General features: G+C 36.4%; 1 protein-coding gene across 6 annotated transcripts in view; it reads left to right on the top strand.

Annotated features, from left to right (window-relative positions):
* C2H7orf57 (chromosome 2 C7orf57 homolog) overlaps positions 1–11,872 on the top strand; it is a 31,369-nt gene extending 19,497 nt beyond the window's left edge. For 3 of the 6 annotated variants that reach the window (XM_045005578.1, XM_045005580.1, XM_045005579.1), the window contains exons 7-10: positions 4,860–4,960; positions 6,515–6,651; positions 7,986–8,157; positions 10,592–11,869. In XM_045005578.1, the coding sequence (XP_044861513.1) occupies positions 4,860–4,960; positions 6,515–6,651; positions 7,986–8,157; positions 10,592–10,658 (477 nt within the window). In that variant the 3' untranslated portion in view covers positions 10,659–11,869. Of the gene's footprint in view, positions 1–4,859; positions 4,961–6,514; positions 6,652–7,985; positions 8,158–8,522; positions 8,584–10,591 lie in introns of all 6 variants that reach the window. The other 3 variants (XM_045005584.1, XM_045005581.1, XM_045005583.1) reach the window with 3 other exon arrangements.
* Positions 11,873–13,003: the final 1,131 nt, after the last annotated feature.

Raw genomic sequence — 13,003 nt, 5'->3', positions numbered from 1 at the left:
ACAGGCAAACAAAAGGTTAACAGCACTGGACTTACCTTGTCCGGACCACACCGCGTCTCCGCCGAGGCCCCCGATGAAGTCACCGGTGCGCGCTAGGCATCGGTCGTCGCCGCAATCCGTCGACCTCCAGGAGGGGTCCGGGCAAGGCTAAATTTAGCCTCGCCCACCCAGGGACGCCAAAACTGTTGCTGGCCCAAAAGGCCTGAGGCAGCAAACAGTGATTCGTTGCCCGGAGTGCCTCGCTCCAATTAGACACACCAGGGTGGAGAAGCACAAAAAAGTTTATTTGAGATCTCAAAGCGCAGGATGCTTGGAGGAACACACCTCAGATCAAGCACACCCAAAAAAGCAGCTCTCTGTCTTTATACATGATCTTAGCTAAGCATGTTTATTACCCAATCCAGCTTTCCCCCTTCGCCCCCCTCTTCTCCCTCCTTTTTAGTTCCCATACAGCAAATACATTATGAAGCAGCAATTACTTTAAACAGAGCCTTCATTGGCACTGTCATTTTCCACCCCTCTGTCAACACTGGGTCATGCCTGGTGCCACCAACATTCCCATCCAATTTTTAAGTTCTCAGCCATTTTGACTTTTATGAATTACACCCCTGCTACAGCAAGGCATGTATTTATGCCATGCCAAGAGTCCTAGATCACTGTGATAGCAGAGATAACTCAACCAATCACCACCCTTACTCTACAGCTAATTTTCATGCAACAGTTTCATTGGTTGTTTGAGAGAGACTGAACAGATGTTGAGTTACTTGGCCTAACTGCCACAGTTCTTCAAAACCAAGCACGCAACAACACAACCAACATACACAATAACTGCAAACACACATAGCTTCACATTTCCCATTAGCACAGATCAACAGCAATTTCCCAGCACAGCACAAGCCACACACAAATCAACACAACCACCCACACAACAACAGAACCAGCACACACAATAACCCCCAACATCACTCTGAAGCCTACGATGTCTTTCAGTCAATGTGAAGCAAGCTGCAAGCATGGCCGAGAGCTTATTTTGTTTAGAATATCACCACATTCGATTGTCACTGGGATTCTCAGTTTATTACCCTCCAAATTTTTAATTTCTCAGCCATTTTTTGCTTTTTTACAATGACTTTACAAATTACACCCGTGTGATAGCTTGAGCTTTCCTTAGCAGAAAGCAAGTGACATTTGGCTTCATTGTCCCCGATAGCATTCTCTCTAGTTTGGCTTCTTTGAGTTGTTGCTGTGGTGGCTGTTGCCTGAGAAGCCCTGGAGACAGCTGTTTAATCCAAGCAGGTTAGCAGCCTGAATGGCTTTCAGATGATTCAGATATACTTAGCATAAAGGCAGCTGGAAAAACTTTTCATAGAGAAGAATTATATTTTTGAACATAAATCCAACATCTATCCCAATTTAGTTAGATTTTCCTAAGATGAAGAATGAGCTGTTTCCTACCTGAGAAACCAAGATCTCCAGTTCATTTGTAATTTAAGGAAATCTTTGATTACATACAATTTGTTTCATGTTTTCCTATGAAATGCATATAAAATGAGAATTATCAAAATTAACTATGAAAATATGAGAGTCTTCCTTGATCACAGTCTGAGCACAAGACTACACAATAAGTATGGCAAAACAGCTTTTTAGTTTTCTCATTTCCATAATCAGGTAAGGTTTTCAGAGCTTCAGGAAGCACTTCAGTGAATTATTCCTTGGCCTTCAGCTGCAATGTGGATGTTTGTTGAAATTCAAGTCAAATAAAAAATGATTAATAAAAATCAAAAGCAGTAGGGTTTTGCCTATCCCTGCACTTTGTTTTCCCTGTCCTACTTTTTGTAATTGTTTAGGCTTCTCTTTTTTTTTCCATCTTATGTTCCTGTTTCTTTCCACTGCCAAAACCAGACTCTTTTTCTCTTTCCATCCGCTGTTCATGATATACATAACCATATCAAACTGTGTTTCTGTGGTACTGTTTGTGTAGGGTCGGGAGGATTAGATTTTTTATCAGCACATTTCAACATATGTCGATTTCACCATACACACACACACACATCAATGAAAAAATATTTCCATCAATACTAATCAAAATTTACAGATAGGCAAAGTAAGGGCTTGTCTACATTGCCCACTGGATCGACGGGCAGTGATCAATCCAGCGGGGGTCGATTTATTGCGTCTAGTCTAGATGCGATAAATCGACCGCCAAGCGCTCTTTCGTTGACTCCGGTACTCCACCGGAGCAAGAAGCACAGGCGGAGTTGATGGGAGAGCATCAGCCATCGACTTACCGCAGTGAAGACACGAGGTAAGTAGATCTAAGTATGTCGACTTCAGCTACATTATTCACTGAGCTGAAGTTGCATAACTTAGATCGATTCCCCTCCCTTCCACCCCCAGTGTAGATCAGGCCTTAGAAAAATGCTGCTTGAGATCTCATTAGTGTTTGATTTAAGGCTATTTATTTTGTATATTTTGAGCTGTGATGTTGACAGTTTGTGTTTTAACTGTTATAAAGCTTTAACTTTTTGAATTTCAGTGTCTACTGTCATTAAACAATTTATGGTCTGACCCCCTCACTGTGTGACTCTGCATAATTTCCCACAACTGTGAAAATGTAAATTCATAAAAATAAAAAAAATACTCACAATGCTGATAATGAAGATAGAGGAAGGCAACAGTAAGACAGATTCATTGCACCTAAGAATATTACTTTGAAATATAAAGCACAAATGAGCCTCAATTTTTCAGTACTTGATAGTTTAAGAGAATGATTCTAAACAACTAGAATTTACAACTTCCTGGTCTGAGTAAAAGACACCGTGACATAAAACTAGTATTCATGTAAACGCCTTTCATTTTGACAACAGTATCTCCCATCTCTTCATCTTTTTAAGCCCCAACTCTTCAACAATCATTTTGTCCACAATGAAATAACCCCATCATATTACTCATTACCAGATGCTGGAATCCATCACCTTAGGTGAAATTCTGGCCCACTGAAGTCATTGAAAGTTTTGCCATTTACTGGGGGCCAGAATTTCTGGTCTTTTCATTTCAGAATCAGTACAAAAGCTCCATCCTAGACTTCATATGTCCTCCATTAAATAGAGGTGCAGGGGAAATGATCCAGTTCCTCACACTCATCAACTATTCATCTTTCCTCTTCCGCCTCTCCTCACCACCTCTCATTGTATCTTGTCTTTCACTGGCCTCCTAATTAGTACATGCTCAATCATTTCACATTTTTATTACACTCCTCTTCACTCACATCATATCACATCTGCATAGGCTACCTGCAACTTCCATAATTTACTTGTATTTAGCAGAATAAGCTGCATTTGTTTTGGAAGTGTTTCAATTATATTTTCATATGACTGTTACTATACAAAAATAAATTATATTGTAAGGCTTGCAACCTAGTTGCAATTTCTGATATTTATTATTTTGCACTTTAACAATTATATATAATCTTCTTGTACTGATCAGATCCAACTTGATATAGTATGGCTCCATGCCCAGTAGTACACAGCTAATTTATATAGCAATATACTTCTCTTCTAATCATCCAGTCTCAAAGCTTTCGTAATAATATGATAGCAGTGATCATATCTGTATCTTCTGGTGTGTTGGAATGTCACGGTAACTCTGACTTTCAACCAGCTACATAAGATATTTTAGTAGATAAAAATATGTTCAAATATAATTTTGGTTCTAATAATCTAAAGAATATACAAAGAAGATTTTAAAAATTCTTAGAGATGACCTTTAAAAATTGGGCTTGTGCCATTTTTAGCTTATTTATAATGTATAAAGGAAGCTTAAAAGAATATTTTAAAACATCATTTCTGTGTTTTTTAACCTTAGAAATATTGGGAAAGTCAGGTTTAGTCTTTATTATTGCTGAAGGACCTCTGAGAGGTTTGGGGGATATTTATTTTGACTTCAAAACCTTAATTGAAGAGGCAAGGGTATTGAACCTTTAACCAAGACTTCCTTTAACCTCACTTGCTAATTAACATTTTGGATAAAGATGTGAACACATACAAACAGTTTTAAACAGTTCCGTTTCGATTCCTGTCTCTCTGTAGTTACTCGTTGTCTACTCTCTTGGCTCTTTTGATGTGACCATTTCACTAGGTCTCCAAGTATCAAAGAATATTCCATACTAGACTGAACCTGAATTTGCAGTGTAAATAAACAAGCAGAATTTAAAAACCACCACCTTTCAGGTCTTCCTTATACATAATTAAGAAAAGAGAGCAAAAGCTCAGTTTTGAGGCCACCTTCAGTTTATCTATGTTATTTGGAATTTCCCAGCTCAGATTAATATAGTGCAATGGCTTTATTACTGTCTGGGAGACCCTATGTTTCTTAACCAAATGGACCGTGGTTCCTAAACCAGGGATGAAACCTGACCCCACTGAAGTCAAAGGGAGCTTTGCTATTGACTTCAGTCAGACCAGGATTTAACTTCAAAGTTTTTTCATTTCTTCTATGCAGTGGACTGAGCCATGATGAGAAGCTTTGACTGCTAAATTTTAATTTGTCAGCTTAGTTTTAGTTAGAAATGTACTACAACTCTTTTTTGTCAGAGAGAAATGCTTATGGCTCAGCAGATTTATTAGTGGTGTCACTTAAAAGCCTACTAAAATAACCAGTGATAAATAAATAAGGTTACCTCATTTTCTTCAGTTTTATCATTTACTTCCCTAAACTTACTGCTAGAAATATGGTACCTTGAATTGTGCAAATACAAGATATTTAGAGCTACCAAAGTAATCCCTTTTTCTGATGTCCCCTGATCATGTATATTTCCTTAATCATAACATTGTTGTTAAATTAGGTTTTCTTTAACACAGGTAAAGCTTCCTGCAATAAACCCCAAATACCCAAACAGAATACCACCCTCTACTGCAAATAAGGAATTCCATGGGGGAAATAGGCTTTATTTTCCACCTATGTAAGTAGCACACACATTGTATTAACTAAAGCCCTGATTCTGAAAACATTTTAACTTTACTCACTTATATAAATGTTTGTAGGATCAGGGCTTATATCTGTAATAGGCCTGAGCTACCTTGACTCTCGGGCTACCACATGTACTATCTGAAATATTAAAATGATTTTATAAGTAACTTATGTCGTGTTATTTAAATTTTAGGATATACCATTAAATGTAACTACAAAATTGAAGAAGTAGGCACACACAAGTCAGTACATTCAAACCTTTTAGGTTCCTACAATGATGTTTATTGTGCACATCCAGTACTTTCTTGTTGTTGTTTTTTAAAACAGAAGACTTTTTAAAAAAATAGTGTTTGGTTTTGGACCATAATGTCCATTATCACTATTTGTATTAAAGTAGTGCACAAATAATCCAGTTAAGATTGAGGCTGTTGTTTGGTCTGAGTTCTGTATAGACACAATAAGTTACCATCATGGCTTGAAGAGTTTACCATCTAATTTAAGACATGACACAAGTGGTGTAACAAACTATAGGAGAGAGAACCAGGGTAACTGATAGGAACATGCAATTACATCAATTAGCTATGCGTATAATTAGATGGTTTCAAGTTGTTAAAAGAATACTTATTGTAATTATTATAATATACAAAGGAATAAATGTATAGTCCCAATATGTTTTATAATCTATGGTTAATAATTTGAACAAAAAACATTATGTATATATAACAGCAAAAATGGGAATAGAAAATGCCACATTTATGTAACTTTGGGTATTTCTACACAGCATTTGAGAGTGAGTTGCCTTTCTGGGTTGGCAGACCTGGCAATGGAACTCAGGCTAGCCCTCTGAAAGCAATTGTCTAGACAGCGCTTTGAAGTTGCAGCTCGGACTGAAGCCTATGCTCTGAAGCCCACCCCTCTCCGTAGGCTTCAGAGCTTAAACCGCAAATTAAAAGCGCTGTCTATACAGCAATTTTTAGAGTGCTAGTATGAGCCTTGCTAGCCCAAGCCTGTCAACCCAGGCTGGGAGGCTCACACCAAAATGTGTGTAGCTATACCCTTTGAGTTAACATTGCTTAGGAATCTAGTTGTTGAACTTGTTGACTTTTATTTGCTTTACTTCTCCATTTCTGACATGAATTACCCTTTTCATCTCACTTTACCATTCTGCTATACGGCCAAATCTTGCAGCCTTCAATCACACAAATCTCCCATTAATTGAGTTTTGTTGAATGAGGACTACAAAATTTCGCCTGTTAATTATGATTAAAAAAACTATGGTTATTTATGATTGATTATGCAAACCTCATGACATTATTTTATAAGAAGCATGTTAAATTCATATTATGCTAATTAAACCATGAGAAAATAAATAATATAAATGACATTTCTGTTTTTGTTATTTACTTGCATATAAAAGAACTTGGTATAAGATGCTACTTTCCTTTCTGTAAAATAAAATGGTTGCTGCCAATTCTTTCTTATGTTTTATTTCTGAACTCTTGTCTGATATCTATTTTATTTAATTAATTAATTTATTTATTTATAGGCCTGGTCAGAAAAACAATGAACCAGTAAACTTCAGCAAACTGCTTAGCAATGGTTACAGGGACGACTGGATTCAGCAGCGTAATGACTGGGAGAAAAAGATTCAGCAAACCTCAAAAAATAATGAGCAGCCTGAAGGTGAAGTGTATTGTGACTATTTTTTTCTAAAGTTAGTAACCAAGATTATCTCTATCAACTCACACATCTTACTTTTGAATATAATTACATTCATTTTTTTTATTTTGCTCTAACTATGCCAATATGGGCCCAATTTAAAAAATACACGTGACTTTAATTGTAGAGGCGAAGTTGTCAGTGACTTTATATATCTTTTAAGTTGTGAAAGTATGCTTTGGTTTTGTCTTGTGGCTAAATTCTGCTTGCTTTATTTACCTAAGAAATTGAAGAGATAGAATTACTCACCTGCTTAAAGTTAAACAAATGTTTAAATACTCTTCTGGATCCTGGCTTAGGTACATAGAACTTGGTTCTTAGTCTTTTTCTGAAATCTCCATCCCAAACACAGCAAAAACCAACGGTTTGACAGGTAGATCAATCAGTGTCATTATGCAAAAACTAATTCCTGTCTGCTTTTGAGTATGGAGGTTTTGAAGAAATGCTGTTAATGTGAAAAAATCCAACATCAGCAAAAGAAAAACACAGCTATGCAGAGCTCATGCTTTAGAATCTCACTTTGTCATGCACTGTTCCATAAAACTACAAATATATAGTATTATGTGTGTATTTTAGTGTTATAAAATGAACAACATCTACATGCAACAATTGACTTCAATAAATCTTTTATTAATAATTACATGGTAATCTTAAATCTATCTATTCACTAACACACAACCATTATTAATTGATACTAAATACAAAAATATAGTTCTGGACCCCCAGACTTTGAGAGTTCATTTCCATTTTATGTAACCTTCTCCCCCTGTGCAATTGCTATTTTTTATAGTAATTTTGAATACTTAAATGCATTTATTTCAAAGGTGCCCTCATTTGTCCCTCTAACTTTTTATATTGTTATCTTTAATTTAGAAACATTTGTGTTTTTTAGGTAACATATGCCTTTTAAAATGCTTGTGAACAGGGAAATTCCAAAAGCCAGATGTAAAAATGTGTGCAATATGTTCTTGATTTTGAATAAAGACATGGTTCTCTATAGGATGCTTGTATGCATGCTATGTTAGTGTATGCATACAAGCATACTGTAGGGAGCTATGTGTATATTAAACTGTGACTGTAAAATGTACTCGCTCAGAAAATTTCACTCAAAATAATATAAATATTGATCTTAACAGTGCAAATTGGTAACTATAAATAGGATTAGAGTTTGATTGAAAATTGATTTAGGTTGGTTTAAGAATTTTAAAATTTGCTTACTCAGTTTTTTATACACTCTCTGTTAATTTTATTATTATGGCATCTTTAGTAAAGTGTTCTTTCTGCATTATTTCTTGCAGAGACTCTTCTTCCAAGTGAGTACCAGAAGAAAATAGGAAAGAAGCAGAAAGCTAAAAAATATACATTGTCATTCAAAAGAAAAACTGTTGCAAAAATAAAGGATGAGCCCAGATCTCAATCTGGACCTGAAATAAGTGCCCCGCCTAAGAAGTCACTCTTCAAACTCAACATGTATGCCACCTCAGTCCCTATCCACACAGAACGCATTGCTGTCTTAAGAGAATTAAAGACTTCATTAATCAACTAAGCAACCTAAAAACTTTTCCCTAACACAAACATTTAATGTTTTTATTACCCTTGATTTTAGATTTTATTTAACACGTAACACCTTTTCTTCCTGAATTTTTCAACTATTGGGGTCTTTGTATGTGGAAATTTAAGATTACTACATTATTAAATTTCCAACTTAATTTTTTCAGTGGAAGCAGGTTTGTGTGCGAGCCTAGGAAGGAGCATCTCAGGAAATGAAGGAAAGGTGCATACACTGAGTCTCAGAGCATGCATGTTTTTAATTTTTGATTTTTGTTTTACTGTAGTGCATCTGAAACTTGGGGCAGGTTAGGTAGGATAGCTTAACCTGTCAACCTCTGACTCAAGGTATGTGTGAATAGATGTTGCCTCAGCAATGCAGGAATTTCAGGGTAATGGCTAGTTGTTTGATTCTCTCACTTTTCCTTTTATTTTTTTAATTAATTTATATAGTGGGACTTCAAATAAAATTTAAACATCAACCATAAAAGTAACAGACATAGTATGAAGAGTGGTGAAAAGTAAATAACTTCTACTCTGTGTGTGCGTGTGTATGTATTTGTGTGACAGATTTCTAATGACTTGAGATGCCTTTTCTAGCTGTAATTAGATAGTTAAGGTGAGATCATGCTTGTTTTTTCTCCCAGTAGATTCCTCCCACACCGGTATAGTTTCTCTTCCAGTATGCAAAGGAGAGGGGCTAGATAGTACTGGCAGCAGGTCTGACTGACCCCACATGAGTTGTATCTTTGGGCAATTTTGGTCTTGCCCCCTTCATGCTGGGAGGACTATTTGCTGTACCTTCTTCCATTCCCCTCCACCTCCCACACCCTTTCAAAGGCTTAGTGCTGCCAGTCAGTGGTGCTGAAGCAGTACATCTCTTCCCACTTCACAGCAAGGCAATGTCATAATTTAGAACTTAGGATACTACCACTATAATTGGTGTGCACATTTACTGGGTGCCAGTTAGGTTAATGGCTACAGCACCATCCTTAAATTGTAACAGTCCCAAAGTACTAACTTCATAAACTGACAGGTCCATATAAACACCTAGCACATTGACTGGTGTTATGTAAATTGCCAGAAAGTATCTAGATTTTGGAGTTCCAGGGTATGTGAGAGAGATGGCAAGTTGTCAGTGATGTAGTTAGCCAATTGGTATTATGTCAGCTTGTTAAGGGTCTTGTTTGGAGTTATGTGCAGTGACAGTGAGAATGAAGTGTTTTTAATTTGTGACTTTAAATTGCGTAACAACTATGCAAAGAAATATCTAAAAGGGCACAGGTGTTGAAATTTCCCTAGATTGTGATAGTGTAAATCTCCTAATTAAACATAACCTATTCCATATAATTTAAGATTAGTTAGAAAGGGAGGATAAACTGTTTTATTGCATGGTATTAAGCTATTAAAGTTCATATATTGCTGGCTTACTTCTCAATTTCGTATTCCACATAATAATCAGTTGGAAAATTATATGGGATACAGACATTAGGACGATTATTTCTACTTTTGTCTTTAGCACTTACTTTTCCCCCATTTGCTACCTTTTTCTATCTACCCTTATCCCCCCCCCGCCAAAACTTTTTTTTTATCTTGTTCCCTGCCTCCTCTTGTTACAGTTGCCAACAGTAGTAGTATGAATCAGCTTTGTATATAGAAATGGGGCTGGAGGGTTACAAGTGTAGAGCTCTTCTGCAATTAAAGTGACTTTCACTGACTAGGATTGTAAATTTACATTTAAATCAAGTTATAATTTTTGCCCTTTCCTTAATGGGTATGGAGCATCTCAGATAGAGCACAGCTACTGTGATTCCACTGCACAGTTGAATATCAGAATATGGGTGCCCCTCACAGAGAGTACGCATTCCCACAAGAAATGGAATTCAGCTCTGCTTGGGCTCCCTTCATACTTTCATGGGCAGAGGTAGTTTAGGGGCATCATACAGCTGGAATAGCGGATCTACAGCTAGATATCTCCACTGGCCATTGACTTCCGCATAGGCACTAGGGTCTGTCCACACCGAACTGGCAGAATCAGGGTCTTAGTTAGTTTTCTTCTGCAGCTGGCTTCATGTGTGGAGCATTGCTATATCTGATGCTGTTTTGCCACTTGTCCACCACACAGGATGCATACAAGTGAGCAGTGGATAAGGAAGCATTACAGGGCATTGATGCTTGGTCAGAGAGCAGCAGTGTATTGCAAACTTCGCATGTAGCATTGTCTTAACCCCCGGTCACTTACAAATATAGAAGTATTAGACTTTGTAGGTATTTTTGGCAAGTGAAAGGTTAGCATTTGGCCATATTGTTTTATTGTCAGAAGTTGTCATCTAGTCTCTCATTTTTTGTATTGCAGGTTCAGAGACATCCCAGCCCGAATTGACTCCAACAGACAAGTAAAAGCTGCAGCTTCAGAGATGTAATAAAGATATTAATATTTTAAAAAGAGCATCAAGAACAGTAAAGCATGATATGGCTTATGAAACAGGCTCCTATGTTTATAGGTTGATATTTGTTAATTACATGTATCTAACCATTGTAGTTAAATTCAGCCCTGGTGCAACTTCTTTACTTCAGTAGCTTTACACCAGAGATGAAATTGGTTCAGTGCTTCACTCCAGCAAGTTTTACATTGTAGGCAATAGCTACTGCAGTATACATCTAGGTCTGGTTTTAATGTCATGTCAGCATACAAAATTGAAACCTTTATTATCACTGGTTCCACCAGACTATTACTATACTATTACCATCAATTTGCCTTTCATTAAGGTTTCATCCACACACAAATACTGTACCAATATAATTAAAGTAGTACAATACCCCATACTGTGGACACAGTTATGCCGTTAAAGGAAGGGGAAGTATACTGATGTAAACATGTCTACACTAAAGATTGTACTAGTATAACTACTTAGATAAAATCTCACACTCCCAACTGAAAAGTTATACTGGTACAAAAACTCTTAGACAAGGTTTACGACTTTCTTACAGCACTGCGGCACTGCACCTGCTACATAAGAATTGGTTGATCAGTGGCATTGCTGCAGGGACAGGACCAACTCAGCAGATTCTGTAGCATCATGTATCATAGTTTTGCATGTTTTGCATCACTGGAAGTGGTTCAATAGCGCAAACAATGAGACTGATCTGAGCAATACATGCTGTCTGCACTTAAAGCCTTTAAAGTCTTAATAATTTTGTATGTCTTGTAATATTGACTGGGTCAACAAAATTCTATTTAATGCTAGAGTTCTGTGTTGTTGGTTCATATTAAGCAAAAAAACAGTTATATTTTTGAAATAACAATGCATATTAATGGTAAAGATGTTACTCTGAAAGCTGGGATGTATTTACAATTTTCAGTACCGCATTTTCACATTTACTTTTGTCTGTTTGAATTAGGGTTTGTCCCTTGAATCCCATAAATCATACAAACATTGAATCTGTTTTAGTAGATTCCACTAGAGAATGGACATAATTTTGGATTTGGTTTATTAGAAATTTCCTTTTATACTGTGGGAAAAAAAACAAAAGCTATTATTACAACTGAAATGTTAATTTGGTTATTTCCTTTTCAGAATATACTCACCATTCATTGTACATCTGTTAATCCAAAATTAAAGGTTTTAAGTCATATTACCGAAAAAAAGCATCTGTCTGAATGCAGTGTTTTCTGAATTAGTTTGCATTGATTTAGCAATACTTTTTAATTAGTTTGGTAAGAAAATTGGTTAGACACTATTATAAAAGTGGGCCTATTAACAATTCAAAGCCAAAAAACGTAGAGTGAAATCCTGACCCTATTGAAGACAGTGGGAGTTTTGCCATTCTCTTCAGTGGGATCAAGACTTCACTTACCATTTCAAACCCCAGTTCAGGTTTCTAAATAAATGGCAAACATATTTATCACATAATTTACAAAATTCAAGTCCTTAAATAAATCTTATAATGTCCACATAATAAGCAAACACATTCTTATTAAGTATAAAGAACTGCATGAATTTTCCCAGGAGATTTAACTATTTGGAAAGGTTGAAAAGGTAGTAACAAGCTATTTCTCAGAAAGAGGAAGACAAAGAATGTCAACTGAAAGTCAGAATTTCAAATTCAGGGCAATTTCTTTGTGACCTATAAATCAAAAATAGTTCGACAAATTTTCTTCCTGCTTTGCAGAAATCTTTTGCCTTCAGAGTAAATGTGGAAATTTTGGGCCCAAACACATCCCCAAAATTATAGGGATGCTAAAATAAGACTTTATAATGAAAGCTTGTTACAACCTGAACCATGCAGAGGCTACTGCCTCTCCATAATGATACGTGTCTTTGGGAGAAAGGGAATTTGTGTGTGGAAATTGTTTACATATAGCAGGCAGATTGTGAACAGTTCTGTATCAGGATTTCAAAAAGGTACTATAATAAGGTATATATTTTGTATAAGAGCTCCTGCTTTATAATGGACAGATGATATGGTCAGTTACAAAATGCCATACTTGTTGTAGTACCTACCTGTAGCTCCACAAACTGTTCAGGAGAATAAGTACTCTATGTAGCTTTATGAAAATCTTGTAGAACGATACACTCATAAATTTCTCCAAGCCACACCCTGGGAAATCAGCATTTGTCAGCTGAAACAGCATTGTAAACTGTATGCCTGCTGACAGGATTACATCTATTGTTAGTGTCTGAAAAGAATGACTACCTTACAGTACAATGGACAGTTCTAGTTGTACATTTCTAACAGTGATGACCTATGACCATAAGATCAATGT

The sequence above is a fragment of the Mauremys mutica genome, chromosome 2 (assembly GCF_020497125.1).
Source record: "Mauremys mutica isolate MM-2020 ecotype Southern chromosome 2, ASM2049712v1, whole genome shotgun sequence".
NCBI classification, from domain to species: Eukaryota; Metazoa; Chordata; order Testudines; family Geoemydidae; genus Mauremys; species Mauremys mutica.
This window is presented reverse-complemented; position numbering and strand designations above follow the sequence as displayed.